Below are 23,412 nucleotides of genomic sequence, written 5' to 3'. Positions count from 1 at the left end.
ACTATACTATACTATACTATACTATACTATACTATACTATACTATACAATACAAGAACCCTTATACTATAACCTGATAAATGGTCATTTAGCCTTTGGTTGAATACTTCCTCCATCCCCATCCCCTTATACACACTCTTCTCAAGGCAACCTATTCAACTTTTGAACCAAGTTAATTGTTAGGAAACTTTTTCTGACACCAAGCCTAAATTGCTTCAGCAGCTAGCTACTCTTAGGTCTGCCCTTGGAGTTCAACTAGAGTTCTAATCTCTTTCCCATGACAGCTTTTCCTTCTCTGTCTTAACACTTGGCTCCTTATATCCCTACCCTCGGACCTGTGAGTCCTGGACACTTTATCTCATACTCCTCTCAGTGATCTCAAGGTGATGAATCATTGAGCCATACGTGGTACCCTCTTCTCCTTCCTCAATCTCTCTCCTTTCCCCACCCTCCAGGATGGGATCCTTTCCACTGTTTTACTTATAATTTAAAATGCCTGTGACATAATGTCATCAATTCTTACAGTCTTCCAAATGTTTGGGTGGAATCATAGTACTTCATTGTCTCACCTGAGCATTCCTATTTCCTTTCTTTTAGCTGCGATTATTGCTGGACATTTTCCTTTCTTTTTTGGGTGCCCATTTGAGACATCTCTCCCTTAAGTGTCTTTAGAGAAGCCTTCTCTATTTAAATTGCTATGTTGTGAATTTTGGGCTCTTTATTTAAAAAAAAATAGCTGGAAATAACTATTGAGTAATATAATGTTTTTTGATTAATACTGCACTGAAATGTAAAATGAACTTTTTATGGTTATAGGTTACTTTGTTAGGCACATATCTGGTTATTTAACTTAACATAGAGTCAGTTTATTGTGGTACACACCTGTAATTCCTGCTGCTGGAGAGGCTAGTGGATTACTTGAGTTTCTGAGTTCTGAGTTACTGTAGGCTTTGCTGATTAGGTCTCCTGGTCAGCTTCCATGAGTGAGGGACCACCAGACTGAATAAGAATGATCTAACTAGCCCAGGTTAGAAACAGGAAGTCACAGCTACAGCTACCATTCAGTTCCTCAAACTGAACTTCCAGCCAGGGAAAGATAGGAAGACTCAGCTCCAGTAAACAAATAAGCAAAGTTTGGGTTTGAACACACGACTTCTAGTAATGTAACTTTTCCTCAGTTTTCATCAAATGATGAATTAATTTTAAAAATCTTTGCATTTTTTCACTTACTATTACTTTTACTTTAGGTGATTTGTAAGTCAGATGCTCCAACTGGGGATGTTTTACTTGATGAAGCTTTGAAACATGTTAAGGAAACTCAGCCTCCAGAAACAGTCCAGAACTGGATCGAACTACTTAGTGGTAAGCAATAAGTATTGAAGTTTGTTAACAAATTTTTTTAATTACCATAGTTATTTGGAAATAATCTTGCTTCATAACTATAAGCAGATTTAAATAGATTATGGTGACACATATAAACGAACTTGAAAGAAATTAGGCAGTGAGTTAATATGATAATGGTTGTCAAATTTTTTATCCTCAGGACCCTAAAGAGGTGTCTTGGGTGATTGGGGGAAGAATAGAGGTTGGAATAGACAGTGGGATTTGTTTTTGGGAAAAAATAGATATAAAATAATATAATACTAAAAGAATTAGTTCATTATGTAAAAACTAGAAAATCACATTGATTAGCTAAACTATCTCCTCTTTATAAATCATAACTTATGCATGAATTTTATTTTCTGACCTATCAATATTCAAAGTATTATATTTAAAACTGCTTATTTTAAAAGGTTTATAATTACTTTGAGAAGTCATGTCTTTATGAGAATAAACTGGATTGTTAGTGTGACATGTATATATCTCAAAATGTTTCAAATGGGAAAAAATACTCAAAGATTTTGTTGTTTCCTCGGTAATGTATGATGCTTATCTATTCCAACTTTATATCCTGAATAATTTAAACTGTCCAGTTGACTGCAAACTTTGTCACTTGGAATAGAATCAGTTTTAGTGGAAAGTGTCTCATATGATGGTGTAATCTTTCTACAGCTCAGAAGAGATAAAGAAAAATGTCACCTCTATAACATACTTTTTTTGTAAATTATATGTAGGAAGAACTTTGTAGATGGCTATAATTATAGGTATTTGGTTATAATAGAAAGGCTTACACCTCATGTATCTTTTATTATTTTGCATTAAGATTTATGCTGAGTACAGCCAGTAAAACTAGTACCTTAGTCCTCATCCTTACCTCAAGTATAGCATTTGATTGCCCCTAATGAGCTTTTGTTTTAGTACTGGTAATTGCAAGGAAGGTCATGCTATTTATTGCAAGGATTTCTTAAGAATTGGTTAAATAACTCCCTTAAATTAGAAAAGAAAAAACAAGATTCCAGTGTTATCAGACTTGGTACTTGGTAAAGTATTTGGTTTTATACTTTTTCTGAAACATTGAAAACTTAAGGAAACCATCTTTGAACCTATTTGCTAAAAGTTTGTTAACTTAGACCACTGATTTTATTTGTTACAGAAGAATAAATTTTTAATCTGTATTCAAAGATTACCTGCTTAACTGCAGTACGGACATTTTACAAAAACGGTTAGTGATAAAATAATGTTTCAGAGGAAGTAGTCATCTAACACATTACTATACTTCCTTAAGAAATCTTCCTAAGACAATTTATCTACTGAGAGAACCAGAGTTGGTTTTAAAAAATAGTAATGGATTCTGCTTGTTACACTAGGATTTATATAGAATGGTTTTTATTTTTTAAGTTAGATTTTTTCACTGAACAAAAGTCTGTTTTCTTTCCACTGGAAAAAAAAGAAAACAAAACTTTTGTAACATGCATAGTCAAAGAAAACAAATTCCTGCGTTGGCCATGTCCACCTTCATTTTGCACCTTGAGTCCACTACTTCTCTGTCAGGAGGTGGTAGCAGTGATCTGCAATGCAGTTTTTTAAAAAAAAATTCAATATAAGATTATGTTAATATTTTTGGCTACCATATCACATTGTTGAGTCCTTGATTTTGTAGTTCATTCACACTGAAATATTTTTCAAATTGCCATCTAACATTCATCTCCTGTCATCTCAAACCCTATGAAGTTGATTTTTTTTAAACCTAAGCATAAGATTTCCCCATAACTTTTATTTTAGATTTATTCCCATATCACCACCTACCTAGATCTTTGTGAATGCTGATTCTGTTAATCAGTCTGTTAGCTTTCTGACCCAGATTTGTTTTTACATGCAAATGTAATGAGTTTGCATGTATGCCTTTATCCAAATCATTGATAAAAATGGTAGACAGCAAAGGGCCAAGCATGGAGTCCAAGTTTACATAGAACTACTGTTAACTCCTCTTTGGAACTAACTATCCAGTTCTAAATCCACTTAATTGTACTATTATCAGTACTAGTATTAATTGTACTGGTATCAGCCTACGTCTCTCAATTTTTTGATTAATTTTCTGGGACCAAGAGATCTGTGTTTTGACTTTGTACTTACGTTGAACATGTTGTTAATATACAAGCAATGACTTGGGTAAAACGTATGAATAGCATGCTGGATGTCTTGGAGATTTACTGAAGATAGTTACTTAGAAGGGCTAATTAATACACTGAATGGAAGAGTTGAGATACAGAAGGATATTGAAAGGTTAGGTAGAGGTCCTCAAAATGAATGATGCCGGTGCTGGAACGAATGGGGGTGGAGTAGGGTAGTAGCTTCAGCTGCAGTTGGGAGGCATTGAATAAAAATATGGAGGCAGCGGCATAAGGAAAGAAAATAACAAAATGTTGAAAAACCGTTTGTACATGTTTCATCTGTTGTGTAGCAGAGTTAAGGTTGTAGTATGCAATCATGTGATTACATTGTTTTCCAAATAAACACACATAATGAAAGTTATAACTTATCAGTGGTCAAGTTTGCTAGCAGGTCTTAACAAGCAATTGGCAGGCGAGCATGTTGGGCATTGTGGGGGAGTTTGTCCAGCATACATAGGCCGGAATATGTGCATGTAATGACTTGTTTACAATATGATACTGTATCGTTACATGACACAATATTGCATCATCAAAATTTCAATGTAGGAAAAACCCCACAAATTTACAATAAATTATTAAATTTAAGATGCATCATTTTAAAAATATATTTTTTTGAAATGATGCAAATTAAAAAAAAAAAACATTAAAGGGTTAAAGAAAGTAGATTTCCAGAGAGGCTCTGAGTAATTTTTATTTTGAAAAGGGGTGGTAGGTCAAATAAGTTTGGGAACCTCTGGGTTAGAGCATTGAGTTGAATCTAAAAAAAGATGAAATTGAATAGAATTAAAAAATCAGCTTCACAGGTATAGGAAAGGGACACGTAGGTAGACGTTTATCTAAAAAATCTCTAGGGGTGTTAGTGATGTGTATGTTCAGTATGATGTGTAAGCCAAAACAGCTAATGAGATATTTGGCTGCTGTTTGTCCTTCATTCTCAAAGAAGACTATGACATCAGGGAGGTGATGCCATGAAGTGAAAGTGAATTGGATCCTTCCTTCCTCCCTCCCTCCCATACCCCTATTTGTGCATGCTGTCCCCAAAGTAAGTGTAAAAAATCACTGAAACTGGTTTTTTTTTGGGGGGGGGTGGCTAGGCAATGGGGTTAAGTGACTTGCCCAGGGTCACACAGCTAGTACATGTCAAGTGTCTGAGATCAAATTTGAACTCGGGTCCTCCTGACTCCAGGGCCAGTGCTCTATCCCCTGCATCATCTAGCTGCCTGAAACCTTTTTTTCTTAAGGACCAAGCCTTAAACCCAAATCACTATGGCTCTCATTGACTGGCCAACAAATAGTTTCCAGGCCAAGCTCTACTTAGTCATTGTTTCCGCCTCAGAGTTAATGTAAGTAGCAGTTGTTTCTGTTTTGGCCAGAAACCCTAAGGGTCTTCCTCCTAGATTGATTTTTTTTTTTTTTTTTTTTTTTGACTAGGTAAAAAGGCCTTTCTCTACCTCATTTCTTACCTAGCCTTAATCACTGAATGGGCCTTGCCTCAGGCAGTCTTATATTTGGCTACATTAAGGGGACTGTAGCTTTCAGGAATAAGGAGGTGATAGCCCTCCTGTAATATCCTCACATCAAGAAGTTCTTAATTGGAGCCTTTGAATTTGTTTTTCATTGTTTTGATGACTATTTCACTGTAACAGCTTTGTAATCCCTATCTATTTTATTTTACCAATTTAAAAACATTCTGAGAAAGAATTTATAGATTTTATTAGACTGCCAGTAGAACCACCACACAAAAAAGCTTAAAAACCCTTGTCCTAATCAAACTGCTTCTGAAGTATTATGTTTAGTTGTAAGAGTCACAGTTGAAGAGAGATAAGTTGGAAAGCATTCAGAAGAAGACAATCTTATTGATATGGAAGGAAATGTATAGGATGGCTACCCATTTCCTTCCCCCCCTTCTAGAGGGTGGTCAGTCTGTGTTTACACCACCTTACGCCTTTTTACTTCACTAGTTGATTTCCACCTTATGGGTCTGCAGAAATAGATAACTATTTTACGTTTCATACAACTAATTATTCTTAAGAGTTTGAGAATTGTCACACCATCCTGAAGGATGAGGGAAGAGATGAAAAGAAATTAAAGTAGCCTAGAATTATTCATGGTGTGATTCAACAGTACTATTTAGTAAACTAATAATTATTTATACTTAAAGGAGATTTTAGGTTATAGTCTCAATGTAAAGCTGTGTGTGTGTGTGTGTGTGTGTGTGTGTGTGTGTGTTTAGTCTTAATGATCAGTTTGATGAAGGGCCCTGAGTCCATGTCCTGAGGCTTCTCTTAAGGGAACTGAGGATGTTTAGCCTGTAGAATAGAAGACTAAGGAGTTGAAATGATGCTGTCTATAAGTATTGGGAGAACTATTCTGTGGAAAAGGGATGAGACTTGTTCTTTTTCACTCCAGAAAACAAAACCAAAGCAACAGATGGAAAGTTATAAAAAAGTCAGATTTAGGCTTGGTGTCAGGAAGAACTTTCTAACAGTTAAAGCTGTCCAAAAATGGACATCTTGTGAAAGTTAACCCCTTGTGAAGGTCATCATGCAGAGAGATACTGGATAAACTACTTATCAGGTATATTAGAATGGGGGTTTCTTTGTTGGACTAGATGACTGTTGAGGTTCCTTCAAACTCTAACTACTATGAACTTGTATGTATGTCTCTACCATTTTATAATTTGATTTAATGGTGAAAATAGAGTGCTAACTTTCACAGGGCAGCTTTTCATGAGTTTCTTGTTAGAAATTCTTAGATGGGAATAATGCAGTAAATCCCTTCTGTTACTAAAAATATAGCAGAACTAAATTCATTATCTGGCTTCTGGATAAGTATTGAGTAATTTTTTTTAAGCAAAGCTAACAAATTATGTAAAAATCTACTTTTTATTATAATGAAGGAGTTCTTCAGTGTTTTAACAAGATGAATAGTTTTGCTATGCCTATCATACCTGTGGTAACAATTGAATTTAACAAACATTTGTTGTGTCTAGTGGTCTAGTGCATCCTACTGACACATTTTGTTTACAGAAGCTTTATTACTAGAGAAATAATATATGAAACATAGGAGAGTGTTCCAGGATGTCAGAAAGAATGGCTTATATTATTGAATACTGACTAAAATACACACACACACACACACACACACACACACACACACACACACACACACAATGCATTGAGTTGTACTGTTAAAATAACAATACCTATCCCCTGAACTAGATTTTGAAGATTTATAATTGCATAGGTTGAATCTTCCATAAAAGTCCTACTCTAGTGATTCAACGTGGTGTGGAGATAATACTGAGTTCTTTTCTGAGGGATGTGGTGTCACTGAATCTTCTTATCTTATGTAGCCTGGAAGTATAGTAAGCCTTTCCTGACCCTAGTACTGCTTGGCACAGAAACTTTATCCTGCTCCATCTTTCCAACTGGGACCACTTTGCCTCTGCTTATTCAGCCTGGTGACCCTCCATTCCTGGGGGCTCACATATTGGTGATGGACTTAGTACAAACACCCATTCAGAATTTATCTGTAATGCAACTCAGAACTCCTGAACTCAAGTGATCAAGTATTGAATAGTCACCAGCTTCAGCCTCCCCAGCAGCGGAGACTACTGACATGTGCCACCACGCCCATCTAATGTTGAGTTCTTTAAGACTATGCTGAAAAAATGAGTACAAGCTCTGGGAGGTTGTACTAAGCGGGAAAGACTTTGAATGTGGTCCTTGAAATAGACCACACTCTCTAAAGACAAGCCTAACTAACTTCAGGAAGTGCATCTCTCATAGGTTTGGGTCATTGGCATCCTATAAGTAAAATATTAAATGACCCTTAAGATTTTACAGCATCCTTCTATTCTTCAGTGAGAGGAACAGAGGTGAAAAGAGGGGCAGGAGATACTAAGAGTCACATAGATTTTAGACCACTGACAAACATTATTTTTACCATTGGTAGCTTGAATGTGATGACCAAACTGTTGATATGGTATTAGAAGAATTAAACCCCAAGAATATTGACATCCTCATGATAAATGAAGCCAGAAGATGGAAGAAAGTTCCAGCTAAGTGAGAGGATGGCTCATAGGTTATTACTTAGAGGCAAAGAAAGGAGTAGTAATTTGGAAAGTGTGTTTAAGGACAAAGAAATTAAACATAGCAAAGGCTTGTTGACTACTTCTTTAAGAAGAGAATCAGGAGGTACTAGATATGGCAAATACTAGCCAGTATTCATAATAAAGAAAGTATCTTATCTTAAAAGCCACGAAATAACTGGTTACCAATGTAGGTATCATTTCCAAATCACGTGTCTGCCAAACAATTGGCTTGCTCAGAGCCAAGCTAAAAATATCAAATTTTGGCTGATAAAGATGAGATGTTAACCATAAATGGTTAGAATACGTCCACCTGTCCTATTAAGAGATTGATGGTAAAATAATAGAAAAATGCATAATGAAAAAGACATCAATGTAGACCATAACCATTTCCTCTAGAAATTTAAATGATACAAAGCAGTCGTCACCACAAGAAGACTAAAAGAGCTCATATATTGCTTCAGTGAATACTCGATCCTCTTACCTGAGATGTGATAGCCAAGGACCACAATGATTTAAAATATAAACTCACTTGCAAAATGTAGAAGGAGATCATAGAAGACAAAGAGCAGTTATCCCTTCATAAAACAGTGGTGGTGGAGTAGAAATGCTGAGAGTTTGGCATAATACTCAATTTGACAGTCATTTGTTTTCCCTGTTTAGTGCCATGGTTAGATTGCTAATCTATTTCATTGGATAAAATTATCCCTAGGTTGCATCTGCTATGAAACTTAATATGATCTTTTGAAATAGAGCTAAATAATACAGTGAAAAGAAAACTGGATTTGGAGTTACAGGGCTAGGGTTTGAAACCCAGTGCTTTGGCTTGCTACTTTTGTGACTTGAGGTAAGTCACTAACATTTCTGGCCTTTGGTTTCCTTACCTAAAAAATAAGCTTGTTAGACCAGAATAGGAATTTTTAACCTTTTTTTGTGTTATGGACCCTTTTATTAGTCTTGCGAACCTATGGACTTTTTCTAATTTTTTTTTTTTTTGAGGCAATTGGGGTTAAATGACTTGCCCAGAGTCACACAGCTAGTCACTGTTATGTGTCTGAGGTTGGATTTGAACTCAGGTTCTCCTGACTCCAGTACCAGTGCTCTATCCATTGCGCCACCTAGCTGCCCCCGAGAATAATATTTTTAAGTGCACAAAATAAAATATATAAGATTATAAAGGAAACCAATTATATTGAAATATAGTTATCAAACTATTTCTAAAAAGTTATTGAACCCAAGGACTACATACTTGGACTAGATAATCTCCAAGGTGCCTTCCAGATTTAAATCCTGTAGATTTAAATTATTAATCAGTAACTGAGTGCTGGGCACTATGCTAGGCTGTGGGAATACAAAGACCCAATGAAACAGTTCCTGCCCTTGAGGAGCTCAATATTCACTGGTCTTATTAATAATTAGAATATTTTCTCAAACAATGCAGATGTCAGCCTGTCCAGGACTGTCCATCCTGTGAGATTATTTTCCAAATTCTTCTTCAGTTTTCCCCAATAAATTCACCGTGGGAAGGGGATCTATCCAGAGTTCTGGAGGCCTTTCTTGTATTCTCCTGTCATCACAAGATACTAGTGGAGTTGTTGCACTGTTTGTATAGGATCCCTTGTAGAATTTGCTTATTGACTTTATTGTGGCCTGCTTGCACCCACCATGGACCCCATGGCATGAAGGAGTTGGACTAGAAGACCTCCAAGATCCCTTCAGGCTCTAGATATATAAGATATATATCTAGATATATAAGATATATATGTCTCTAATATACTATATGGATAAAATAATGGAAATATCACTTAAGAAGACATATGAGAGAACAGCTAGACAAGGTACATGCATATTCTTAAATAGTCTTTCTGCCTCATTTCTCTTCATTCTAGTCCATGCTTTACAAAATTGCCAGACATATAGGTCTGACTATGTCGCTCCCCTGCTCAAAAAGCTGCAGTAGTTTCCTGTTGCCACTAGGATCAAGTACAAATTCCTCTGTCTGGCATTTAAAGTCCTTTACCAATTACTCCAGTATACTTTTAAAAAATTAATGTTTTCTGTACCTCTCCCCTACCCCACTCCCTAGTCTGTCATGAAGTATTTATTAAGCGCTTGATTTGTGCCAGACATGGTGCTTAGTTCTAGGGACACAAAGAAAGGCAACAAACAAAAAAACCAAACCCAAAACAAAACAAACTGTCCCTGTTTTCAGAGGAGCTCACAGTCTAATTTTTTTGGGGGGAAACAAGATACAAACAACTGTGTATGAATAGGATGTATTGTATAGCAATAAATTGGAATGGGCAGATCAGAAGAGACTTCTTGTAGAAGGTAGGATTTTAGCTGAGACTTGAAGCAAGGGAGGCCAGGAGGTGAGATGAAGAGAGAGAGCATCCTGTGTATGGGACATGGCCAGTGGAAGTGCCCAGAGTCAGGAAATTTTCAAGGAGGCCAATGTCAGTGGATTACAGAGTATATGGGGATGAGATATAAGAAGACTGGAAAGGTAGGAAAGGGTTTTGGAGGACTTTGTATGCCAAACAGAGGATTTTGTATTTGATCACATATATAATAGGTCTAGATTTTATTGAATTGGGTACAGGGTGGGAAGCTGTGTGTGTATGAGAGAGAGAGGCAGGCAGACAGTATCAAATCTGTGCTTTAGGAAGTTAAGTTTGAAAGCTGAGTGGAAAATTGACCAGACTGGTGAGAGACTTGAGGCAGGGATACCAGCCAGAAGGCTGTTGAAATAGTCCAGGCGTAAAGTAATGAGGACCTGTACCAGGGTAATGGCAGTGTTAAAGAAGATAAAAGGGTATACGTAAGATGTTACAAAGGTAGAAATGGCAGGCTTGGACAATGGATATGGCAGGGGGTGGGAGGTGAGTGAGTTGAGGATAATATCTAGGTTGCAAGCCTAGGTGACTGGGAGGATGGTGGGGTCCTGAACGGCAATAGGAAAGCTAAAAAGAAGGGAGGGCATGAGGATAAAGGTAATGAATCCCCTTTTTTGGATGTGTTCAGTTTAGGATGTCTGTGGAACATTCAGTTTAACATGTCTAATAGGAAGTTGGACTTTCAGGGCAAGGTTAGGAGAAAAAGGTTAGGGCTGAATAAGTAGATTTGTCAGCAAAGATATCGTAATTGCACCCTTGGGAGCTGTTGAGATCATCAAATGAAATGGTATAGAGGAAAAAGAGAAAAGGCTCAGGACAGAACCTTGGGTGATACCTATGGTTAGAAGGCATGATACAGATGAAGATCCAGCAAAGGAAGCTGAAAAAGAGCAGTTAGACTAGTAGGAAAAGAACCAAAACAATAGTGTTACAAAAACCTATAGAGAAAAAAAATATCCAAGAGAAGAGGGCCATCAGCAGTGTCCCAAAGACCATAAGAAGGCTAAGTATTCAAAAAAGGACATTAGATTTGATGACTAAGAGCTCATTGGTAACACTGGAGAGAGTACTTTCAGTTGAATATTTAGGTCACAATCCAGACTACAGAGAATGAGAGGAAACAAAGTGAAGGTGCCAATTAAACAGCTTTTTCATGGAATTTAGCCCACAAGAGGCTAAAGAGATATGTGAGATATAGATCTAGTGAAAGTTTTTCGAGGATGAGGGAGATGTGTGTTTGTGAACAGTTGGGAAGTAGTGGAGAGGGAGAGATTGAAGATTAATGAGAGTTAGGGATGATAGAGGAGACAGTCTGTTAGAGAAGACAAGATGGAATGGAAACACTTACACATGAAGTAAGAGAGTTTGCCATAGCAAGAAGAGCCATCTCTTCATGTGAGGCAGATCAAGGAAGAGATAGTGCCTTAAGGCATCTGTGTGAGATGAGGAGGGAAGAAGAGAATGGCATCATTTGTTTTAGTGAGATATGAGGGCAAAGCTTTCCTCTGAGAGGATATGGCAGGGGATGGGAGGTGGGGAAAGGGAGAACCTTGGGAGGACATTCTAGAAGGAATATAAAGCTTTATTTAGAAAAGCCGCTATACTAAGTGGGATAGTGATTAGATTAGGGAAATGTATAAGAACCGTTTCCATTGGGGGGGAAAACCATAGTAAAATCTCTATAACAGATATGCTTAATCAACCAAAGCATTCCTATATTGGTCACATTCCAAAATGTATGTTGTAGCCTATGTGTTTAGTTGATTGCTTAAGTTTCAGGAGATAGGTACCATTTTTCATCATTGGCCCTCTAGAGTCATGCTTGATTATTGCATTGATCATAGTTTTTACATTTTTTGAAGTTCATTTTTACAGTTTTGTAGTTGCTACAAATCATTCTGATTCTGCCTTAGTCTGCACCAGCTCATACAAGACTCCTCAGGTTTTACTGAAACCATACCTTTCATCATTTTTTTGTGGCATAATAATTCTGTTACGTTTGTATATGATAATTTGTTCAGCCATTCTCCATTTGATGGTCACTCCCCATCAAAGTTTCCGTTACTTTGCCACCACAAATCCACAGTACTTTTTCATATTTATCTCACCTTAATCTCCTTCACTCATACTATAGTTCAGCTAAGCTGGCTTTGTTGAAATTCTTTACACTTGAAATTGTATTTCCCACCCCTGTGCTTTTAACAGGCTATCTTCGGAGGCCTGGAATACATACACTGTTGTCCTCACCTCATTGTCTGTTATCTTAGTGTCTTTCTAAGCTCTTTTCAAGAAACATTTCTTACTTGGAGCTTTTGCTGATACCCCAAGCTGCTAGTGCTCTTCCCTTATTACAGTTGTATTTGCTTTTTTACATATGTGTGTATGTATCGTTTACCTGGATAAAGCTCCTTTTTGCCTTTGTATTCACCTTATTTAATACTAGATACTTAAATACTTGGGTCATCAATTTGTGTAGATTGGATTTTAATAAAGAGAAGTAGCTTACATACAGCAGAAGTTTTTGTAGGCAGGTTAATGGAAAAAAGACTTGTTTTTGAAAAACTACACCATTCCTTTTTTTTTTTTTGTCTTGCAGTTGAGTGGTTTGGTCAGAAGGTGTCATCAGACTACCACATTTACCCAATTCTATGACATCACTGTTAGTGGATTTTAAATTTTTCTTCCATGACGATCATGAAGTAAACTATCAGTTTAACATAGTTTCAGGAAAGCCTTCTTAAAGACTGGCCAGAAATTTTAAATGACATATGGAACTTTTCCAGTCCTTTATGGAGTCAGGTTTAATCTATCTTCTACTCCTATTTTGCTTAAGGCATACAATTATACCCCAATATATTATGATTATGTGAAATTTCACATATTTACTAAAGATAACTTGAGCAAAAATTTCCTTTACAAAAAGGTTTTATTATGATTTATAAAACAATTTCTACTGTTTAAAATATAATTTCATGTGTAAATTTTGATTCACAGTTCCTCCAAATCTCATCTCTTATAGTGAGTTGTACCAATATATAAACATTTATATATTTTGCATATGAGTAGAATTTAAAATTCCTCATGTATGTATTCAAATATATATATATGTGTGTGTGGAGACACACACACACACACACACACACACACACACACACACACACACACGACACTGTTCTAGGTCAGTGGGATTTTCCCTACCAGAGTAGGATTTTCTTAGCTCTGTCCTAGGTGTCCCTAAATTTCCTAAGGAAAATTTATATTCTCTTTCTTTCTGTAGACCTATACCCTTCGAGATATGACTCCTTCATATTACCTCTCTTGAATAGAATAGCAGTCATACAATTAGTGAGTATCAGAGCTAGGACCCTTAATTAATGTAGTTATTTTCCTGGAGGGGACATAATAGAAGTCTTATTGGAGGGGGATTAGGTTTGTTCAGCTTGGCTCTAGAAGACAGAAGTAGGGGCAATGGGTGCATATTGTAGGTTTGGATTTATTATAAAGCAACACTTCCTATTCACTAGGGTTATTTAGAAGTGGAATGGATTGCCTAGTGGTATTACTCTCCCTGGTGATACTTATTTTTTTTTTTCTTAATTTATTTTTAGTTTTCAGCATTCACTTCCATAAACTTTTGAGTTCTAAATTTCCATCCCCAAGACAGCATACAATCTGATATAGGCTTTACATATACATTCCTATTAAACATATTTTCATATTAGTCATGTTGTGAAGAAGAATTAGAACCAATAGGAGGAACTACCAGAAAGAAGAAACAAAACAAAACAGAAGAAAAAAAAGAGCAAATAGTATACTTTGATCTGTATTCAGACTCCATAGTTTTTTCTCTGGATGTGGATAGCATTTTCCATCATGAGATGTCTTAAATCCTTGCATTGCTGAGAAGGGCTAAGTCTATCAAAGGTAGTCATTGCACAACGTGACTGTTACTTTGTAAAATGTTCTCTTGGTTCTGTGCGCTTCACTCAGCATCAGTTCCTACGAGTCTTTTCTCTGGTGATATTTAAAGCAGAGGCTAGATGACCGTTTATCAGTAATGTTACAGATGAGAGACTCTTTGTCAGCTCTCGATTGGCTTGGATGGCTTGTGAGGCCTTTCTTCTCCAAGATCACATGAGCTTAGGCATCTTTTTTCTGACTTTGATTGTAGTGTTGTTATACTAGTAGATTTGAGATAGAGATGGCCCTCCTGTTTCTCCCTTTCCCCACTGGCCAGCCAAGATCTCAGTGATGTGGAAATTTATTTTCTAAACTGGACCTGCAATCACCTTCAATTTATGTAACTAATGGTATCCTAGCTCCAATTAGGGAAACAGCCAGCCTGCGCATTATCTTTTCATTTCTGGAAGCCAGTTTTTTTTCCTCTCTCTCCTTTGGCAACACGGTATCCTATGTCCTAGATAAAAAAAGATACTTTTATTTCTTCCTAGAAAGGAAATATATCAGATAGCACTAATAATTTATAATTTTTCTTAGGAATGAAATCTATTATGGGCTTTTTTATTTTCAAAAAAATTTCTGTTTGGCTCTAGCGGTTTGTTTTCTTTTCTTATTTTTCTCTACTTTCTAAAGTAGAGGTTCTTAATATGGGGTCCAGAGACGATCCTGGCTATATGGCCCTGGGTAATTCATGTAACCTTGCAGTACCCAGTCAATTACAATATTGTAAGTTGTATAGTAGGTGCTGATCTGCATTAATGGAGAGAATTTCCTCCTAGAGAGGAATTACCTCCCAGGACCTGTCAAAAACCAAAATAGCTGTTTTTCTGATCTTTAAGGCCTGCCAAAATCTCTTCAGCCTGTCTTTTCAGTCTTCATTTATCCTAAGCCCCTTCACATGCTCCATGTTTCAGGTGAACTCTATTATTTGACCTGCCCTCTGTTGCACTGGCCTTTTTTATGTTTTTTTTTTTAACCTTTTTAAAATTAATTTATTTTGATTTATCAACAATCACTTCCATAAGCTTTTGAGTTTTAAATTTTTCTCCCCCTCCTTTCTCACCTCCCTCTCCAAGACGGCCCCGCAATCTGATATAAACTATATATATGCATTGCTATTAAACATATTTTCACATTAGTGATGTTGTAAGTAAGAATTAGAACCAATAGGAGGAACCACCAGAAAGAGGAAACAAAACACAACAAAAGAAAAAAAATAGCAAATAGTGTGCTTTGATCTGCATTCCAGCTCCATAGTTCTTTCTTTGGATGTGGATAGCATTTTCCATCATGAGGCCTTTGGAGGCACAGGACTTTTTTAACCCCTACCTTAAATCAGTCTCTGCAGCTAGGTGGCGCAGTGGATGAAGTCAGGAAGATCTGAGTTCAAATGTGGCCTCAGACACTTACTATCTGTGTGTTTGACCCTGGGCAAGTCACTTAACCTCTGCCTTGGTTTCCTTATCAGTAAAATGGGAGGTCAAAATAGCACCTACCTCCCAGGGTTGTTGTGAGATTCAAAAGAGGTGATATTTGTGAAGCACTAAGCACAGTGCCTGATAAGTGGTAAACACTATGTAAATGTTGTTTTAACATCTCAGCCTTCTGAAATATCCTTCCCTTACGTCAGGTCCCAGATCAGGTGTTGCCCACTATATGAAGCTTTCCTTTTTCAGTCCTCTCCTAGTCCTTAGATAGTTATCCTTCCTGTGCATTTACCATATTCTGACTTTAATTATAGTTATTTGTGAACATGTTATGTCATTTTCCCTTCATATCACCAGTACCCAGTAGGTATTTAATGTTGAGTTGAATTAAATTATACCAACTATTGTTTTAATAGTTAGGATTTTTTAAAAAGCGATTCTTTCTATGAAGATATATCATTACTTTGGTAGTTTATATCTTTCCTCCCTTCAGTCTGCTCTCAAGGTGTCCTAGATGTTTTTTTTTAGGTCCTTTCAGCATTTAGCTACCTTTTTTGTAATCATCAAGTGGGCTTTGAAACACCGGGTGGATCTTTAGCAAAGGGGACTATGACATCTTCTCAGTCCTTCCAATACTGTGGTCATCTTCCTCTGGACACATTACAGCCTATCATTTTATTTAAGTTGTGGTACTCAGAACTGACCACAAGACTTCAGATGTCAACTAAATTAAGTAGAGACAGATCTATCACCATATTGACATAGTTAATGGTGACAAGTGATGGGCAGCAGTTTATTCTTGTGTAATAGATTGGAGATTTTAGATCTTTCATTTTGGTTCTCAGTGGGTGGGCAGAAAATCTGATTTCTGAAAGTTAGGCCCTTTTGGAGTATTTATTTCCAATTCCTCTCCTTATGGCTTTATGGAACCCATGAATTTCTGATTTATAGGGCTTGCGTATTCATTACTGCTAAACTTGCCTATTGATAAGTACTATAACTGCTAATTTCTTGATGCTAAAATGTAGCATTAATTTTAACAGGTACTGAAGTAAACAATTGCACTTATTTTATTGATTACGTTTTCTTCTAAGAACAATATAATATAGCCTTGAAAAAAATTTAAGTTGCTTTTAATAGAGAAATTGAATAGGAATTATTACAAATTTGAAATTTTCACTAAAAATAAACCTTAAAATATATAAAATTATCACTCATCAAGTGGGGCATTTGATCTCTTCAAGTAAGAAAAACAAATATTTGTTCTCAAGTAGAAATATTATCACTTTAAGTTTCCTCACTCTTAGTGCACTGTTCAGATTTTGAATTTCATGCCATGAATGATCTGCAAAGTGGTATAATTATTGTGGAAAGGAAAGGCCATTAAAATTAGCTTATCTGATTTTAAATGAGGCATTGTAATTTTCTATCCTTCCAGACAGATAATGCTTTTTGTGTTTGCCTCCCAAAAGGAAATATATGTAGCTGCCAAAGTTCAAAATTGTCAGAAATTTATCTCTGACCAGAATTCACTTCACGTGTGTGATCAGAGACTGGCGGTGACTGAGAAGAACAGCTGGTTCTCACTTTCATCACCTCTAAAATAAATTTGGGGAATAGATTATTAAGGTGGAAGACTTTCTAATCGCTCTTGTTCCCAAAATGAATTTTTTAAAGAGAATAAAATTTTCTCATTTAGCTTTCAGATGGACCTCACTATCTTTGATATTTTTAAAGATACCAAAAAATTAGTTCATTTCTATACTAAGAGTACTTTAATAGTAGGACATGTATATTCCATTAATCTAGAAAAATAAATTAGCCAAAATTACTTTTCTTGTTCATTATCAGACTATTAAGTACACCTTTCATCAGAAATTTTAATTATTTTCTAACTTTTGGAATCTTTTGTTTAGGTGAGACATGGAATCCGTTAAAATTGCACTACCAGTTAAGAAATGTTCGTGAAAGATTAGCTAAAAACCTGGTGGAAAAAGGTGTACTGACAACAGAGAAACAGAACTTCCTCCTTTTTGACATGACAACACATCCACTCACCAACAACAACATTAAGCAACGCCTCATCAAGAAAGTACAGGAAGCTGTTCTTGACAAATGGGTGAATGACCCTCATCGAATGGACAAGCGCTTGCTGGCTCTTATTTACCTCGCTCATGCTTCTGATGTCCTTGAGAACGCTTTTGCCCCTCTTCTGGATGAGCAGTATGATTTAGCCACAAAAAGAGTGCGACAGCTTCTGGATTTAGACCCAGAAGTTGAATGTATGAAGGCCAACACTAATGAGGTCCTGTGGGCTGTAGTTGCGGCCTTTACAAAATAACTGTTGTTGGACTCTTCTTTCATGTTGTTTCTCTTCTATTGACTTCTTGTTTTCTGTAATTCGTACTTTCTCATAATATGAATTGGATCTTGTTTTCTGGAAACAATAGGTGGCTTTTCCTGTATGTTGTGTGTATGCAAGATTCTGCTGGTACGAGACACCTTCCTATTTCTGTTATTAAAAAAAAATACTGCCATATTGGCATTCCATTTACTATTGAACTCAAGTTGCTTGCAGTTCTTAATGTAAATTTTTGTTTGTTTCTTCTATGCTTTCAAAGTACCTCCACTCCCACATGCACATCTTTTGGATTACCTCATCTTGAGTTGTTCCATATGTGTATGTGTCTCTAGCATTCTGCAGTACAGTTCAGACAGAAGTCACAAAAAAGGCCTTTAACTCACCAAAGGTAAATATCTGTATCTATTAGGACATTTTATACATAGACCTCAGTTGAGATGTGTACTTAGCAAAGTTATTTTTAAATTAAAACAACCCATTAAATACTTAATGTAATATGCCCCCTTGACTTCCAATGTAAATCTTATTGTATACATATACTATGGTTTACTACTTAAAAATCAAAATGAAAGTTTGTGTCTAAAGGTCCAGTTGTTTCACATAGCAGGTTTGGGATGAAATATGCATTCCAGTATATTCTGTATATAGTTTGAATTGTATATTAACAGGTCCCTTCTCCTGATCCTATTCCTCTCCATCTAAGTATTTTTCAAGATTTAATTAGTTATACACCTGTACGTCTCCTTGCTTCAACCATTGCCATTTGGTCAGAACGTTGACCGCTTTACTAAGGGGAAGAAAGAATGTGTGTGTATGGATACTTGTATGTTTATAATTGATCCTAGTATCTACTGAGCTGTGCCATTCATGGTACTCTGCCTATGCATCTATTATTTTGGACATTTATCATCCCATTCATATAATTTCTGTATGGAAGTAGGCTTGTGACCAGTACTGATCTTGAGTACAGTTTAAAAAAAAAAAAACAACTTTCGTCTGCAAGTAAGTTAATGTTTGTCTCTTAAATGTCATTTATCTACTTAACACTTTTTTGGGGGGACAGGGTGGGGGAGGTGGGAAGCAAATGTCAATCCTAGCAGGTGTTGCATGTAAATTGTTAGCGAGTAATGACTACAGCTCAGATGATTAAGGTTTCTGTAACAGGAAGCTCTGCTATGTTTTCATTTTTTATATATTATAATTATGATTTGCTCATTATTGTAAAATTACAAACTTTGGCTTTATAAAGTTTAGTTACTATTACTTTACCACTGCTTATTATACCACCATTGGTTTCATAATGTAAATACTAAACATTGAAAAATAAAACATCAGATTTTGTATCAGCATAGTACCTACTAATATGGGGCTTTCAGGTGTTTAGAATTATTTTGTTTAACATTGAGGGCAAAAATACTAGATGGTGTATAATTCTAGAGTTGAAATTTAAGGGATCCCTAATCTGTATACTAGCTTTTTACCTGAAGTAATAAATAAACTATGATCTTGAAAGTGCCTGAACCAGAGCAAGCATGTCGTTTGTAATTTTGTTTTCTAGATATGTTTCGTTCATAGGAAATTTAGTAGACCTTATTGTTACATTGTATAATTGTAATTTTTATGTACAACTGTTAAATATTTTCCACTTTTCCTTAAAGATCACTTTATTTAGAGTGATAAAAAGTATAAGATGCTAATTTGATGTATTTTTTTTCCCCTCATAAAATGAGTTTTCAAAAACCATTACCAGTATTTTGTTATCTGTTGAGGCAGCTAGGAATCACAGTAGAAATGCTGGACCAGGAGTCAGGAAGACTTGAATTCAAATCCAGCCTCAGATTGTGTGTGATTGGGTAAGTGGGGATAATAATAGCACCTACCTCTGATGCTTATTGTGAGGATCAAATGAAATATTTGTAAAACACTTTTTGATCTTTAAAGTGTTACATAAATGCTGATATTATATTGTTATTATCTTGAGAGAATTCACCGCTTTACTGCATTTAAAAAAAAAACTTTTGTAATTAGATTATTTTAAAAGTTTGTGTCATTTTTTAGAGAATTCTTTTAGAAGGATAATATCTAGGTAGTCAGACATGGTGAACCTGATTCTCTCCAGCACATAATGAAGTGCTTATTCCTAAGCATAGAGAGGAAAGAAGTATAATCCTCCAAGATCTTACTCCAGAACATAGTACTCTTAAGTCCTGATGCTGCTGGATCATTTCCTTGTTGTGTATCTGAATTGAAATTCTAGTACTATTATTCTTTTTTGAAACTCAAAAAATAGTGGCATAGAGGGTCAGTAAGTCCCAGTACTTCATTTCCTGACAGAATAAAGCAAGCTCTTCCTGTGAGAAGCAGGAGAAGAGTGACTGTATGTGGAAATTGTTACTCTCTATGGTTTCATCTATTTCATGGGTTTGTAGATAGTGTTCCACAGGTCTGAGAATCAAATAATATGAAGATATTTTTAACAAAGTAGCCTATGAAAATCTATCTGATAATTCATACTTGTCATCTGAGTTAGTTGAACGTGTGGGAAAAGATTACTATTACTTTTAAATAACATGGTCTAATAATACAGGATGAGCCAGAGACATTAAATTACAGTTACTAAACATCATCATTGCCTGGATAATTGCTGCTCTTGGCTTAAGACAGACCTTAATTATTGTATAAATTCATAGCTTTAGAGCTGTGAGGGTCCTCAGAGTTCATCTAGTCTACCTCTCTAATTTTACAAATGTGGAAGCTGAAACCCACAGAGACCAAGTGACTTGCCCAAGGGCACCTTTAGTAAGCAATGGATGAAATTTGAACCCAGTACCTCTGATTCCAGAGCTATACTAGATTCCCTTACAGTTTATTTCTCCTGTTTTGGGCTTTTGCAGTATCACGTGGAATAAAAACATTCATTTAAAATGTATTCTCTGTTCTTCATTGAGACTCTATGAAAAGTTCTGTCTTCTGGGAAAACAGGATTTTTAAAAATCTCTTTTTATTTGCCAATCACTATTCTAGGGATACATATGTGAAAATTGAGCAAAGCAAGCCTTTTCCTCAAGGAATTCACATTGTAAGGGGGGAGATCAAAAATGGTGGCTAGAAAAGGGTGTTTGAGTCAGGGAAACCTTAAGGGTGATGAATGGATGATGGTGATGATAAGGCAGCTGATTACAATCTCTTTCAAGTTATATAGTACTATTGAATTGATGATTTTAAATACAGCATTTTGCAAACCATAAATAACTACATAAATAGCTATTATGAGTAAATGTTAAAATTTTGCTTTAGAATGAAGACCCCTAATTGGCAGATTGGTATTATTTGTTTATGTGCTACACTTAATACATGTAAGTGTGTTTGCCTTTATCCCTTTGCATTTGGTATATGCGTGCTTTACTTTTCAATCTGCAGTCCATAAAGATTAGCTATTCCCAGTGTCTTTGATTTTGTTTTATTGTTTCTTTATGTCTCTGAGTCATTAGCTTCCGCTTGGTCAGTTCTAATTTTTAAGGAGTTACTTTCTTCACTGAGGTCTTTTACCTTTTTTACCATTTGAACAATTCTGATTTTTAAGGAATTACTTTCTTCAGTGTTTTTTTTTTGTGCCTCTTTTACAAAGCTGTTAATTTTTTTCTTTTTTAAATTATTTTTAATTTATTTAATTAAATATTTCCCAATTACATGTAAAATTATCCAAGTTCTGTCCCTTTTGTCCCTCCCCCCTTTAAGAAGGCAAACAATTTTATGTTGATTATACATGTGAGATCATGCAAAATATTTCCAAATTAGCCATATTTGCAAAAGAAAACAATAAAAATAAAGGTATGCTTCAATCTGCATTCAGAGTTCATCAGTTCTCTCTCAAGGTGGATAGTCTTTTTTATCATGGGTTCTTTAGGATTGTCTTGGATGATTGTCTTGATCAGAGTGGCTAAGTTTTTAACAGTTGATCATTGTTATGCTATTGCTGTTAACTGTGCACAGTGTTTTTCTGGTTCTAATCACTTCACTTTGCATGAGTTCATGTAAGTCTTCCCAGGCTTTTCTGAAAGCATCCTACTCTTCATTTTTTATAGCACAATACAGTATTCCATCACAATCATAAACCACAACTTGTTCAGCCATCACCTAATTGATGGGCAATTCCCTCAATTTCTAATTCTTTGCCACCACAAAGAAAGCTGCTATAAATATTTTTGTACAAATATGTCCTTTTCCCTTTTCTTTGGTCTCTTGGAAACAGACCTAGTGGTGGTATTGCTGGGTCAAAGGATATGCAGAGTTTTATATCTCTTAGCATGGTTCCAAATTGTTCTTTAGAATGGTTGGACTAGTTCACAACTCCACCAACAGTGCATTAGTGTCCCAGTTTTTCTACATCCCCTCCAGTATTTGTCATTTTCCTTTTCTGTCATGTTAGCCAATATGATAGATGTGAAGTAGTATCTCAGAAATGTTATAATTTGGATTTCTCTAATCTGTGATTTAGAGCATTTTTTCATATGACTTAATAGCTTTGATTTCTTCTGAAAACTACCTGTTCATATCCTTTGATCATTTATCAACTGGGGAATGGTTCATATTTTTACAAGTTTGGTTTAGTTCCCTATTTGAAAAATAAGGCCTTTGTCAGAGAAACTTGCTGTAAAAATTCGTTCCTAGTTTCTTGTTTTTCTTCTACTTTTGGCACCTTAGTTTTGTTTGTGCAAAAAATTTTAAATTTTATGTGATCAAAATTATCTATTATACTTCCCATATCTTATTTGGTCATAAACTTCCCTTATTCATAGATCCACAGGTACATTTTTCCGTGCTCTCCTAATTTACTAATGATATTACCCTTTATGTCTAAAATCTTTTATTCATTTTGATCTGATCTTGTTATATAGCATGAGATGCTGGTCTACACCTAGTTTCTGCTAAATTGCTTTCCAGTTTCCCAGCAATTTTTATGTTGTATTCTTACCCCAGAAATTTGGATTTCTAGGTTTATCAAACACCCAGATTGCTATGATCATTTAGTACTGTGTGTTATGTGCCCAATCTATTCCACTGATCCACCACTCTGTGTCTTAGCCAGTACCAGATTCTTTGATAGTTTAGTATGGCAGTGAATAAATAAATTAGGTAAAATTGTTTTATATTGACTCAGTCTTTTCCTTGTTCAGTCATTTTAGTTGTGTCTGTGCTCTCATTTGGGGTTTTCTTGGGCAAAGATACTAGAGTGGTTGGCCATTTCCTTCTCCCCCTCATTTTACAGATAAGGGTTTTTCTTTTTTAACACATGTGGCTCAGCCTACCCATGAGCAGTTAATATTTTCTCTAATTATTTAGATCTTTTATTTCTGTGAAAAGTGTTTTGTGATTGTGTTCCTATTAATCCCTGGGTTTATCTTGGCAGGTAGACGCCCAAGTATTTTATATTGTCTGCCATTATTTTAAATGGAATTTCTTTCTGTCTATTCCTGCCGGATTTTGTTGGTAGTATATAAAAATACTGATAATTTATGTGGGTTTATTTTATATCTTGCAACTTTTGCTGAAGTTGTTAACTGTTTTAGCTAGTCTTTCAGTTAATTCTCTAGGGTTCTCAAAGTATACCGTCATACCATCTG

The 23,412-nt window shown here is 35.7% G+C and overlaps 1 protein-coding gene across 1 annotated transcript in view; it reads left to right on the top strand.

The window, feature by feature from the left end:
* GOLPH3 (golgi phosphoprotein 3) overlaps nt 1-19,314 on the top strand; it is a 59,406-nt gene extending 40,092 nt beyond the window's left edge. The window contains exons 3-4 of the mRNA XM_027869133.1: nt 1,247-1,361; nt 17,343-19,314. Of these exons, the coding sequence (XP_027724934.1) occupies nt 1,247-1,361; nt 17,343-17,767 (540 nt within the window). The 3' untranslated portion in view covers nt 17,768-19,314. The remainder of the gene's footprint in view (nt 1-1,246; nt 1,362-17,342) is intronic.
* The last annotated feature ends 4,098 nt before the right edge of the window (nt 19,315-23,412 follow it).

This window comes from Vombatus ursinus, unplaced genomic scaffold, assembly GCF_900497805.2.
Source record: "Vombatus ursinus unplaced genomic scaffold, bare-nosed wombat genome assembly UNPS02014791.1, whole genome shotgun sequence".
NCBI classification, from domain to species: domain Eukaryota; kingdom Metazoa; phylum Chordata; class Mammalia; order Diprotodontia; family Vombatidae; genus Vombatus; species Vombatus ursinus.
The sequence above is the reverse complement of the archived record's forward strand: the minus strand, read 5'-3'. Positions and strand labels throughout refer to the sequence as shown.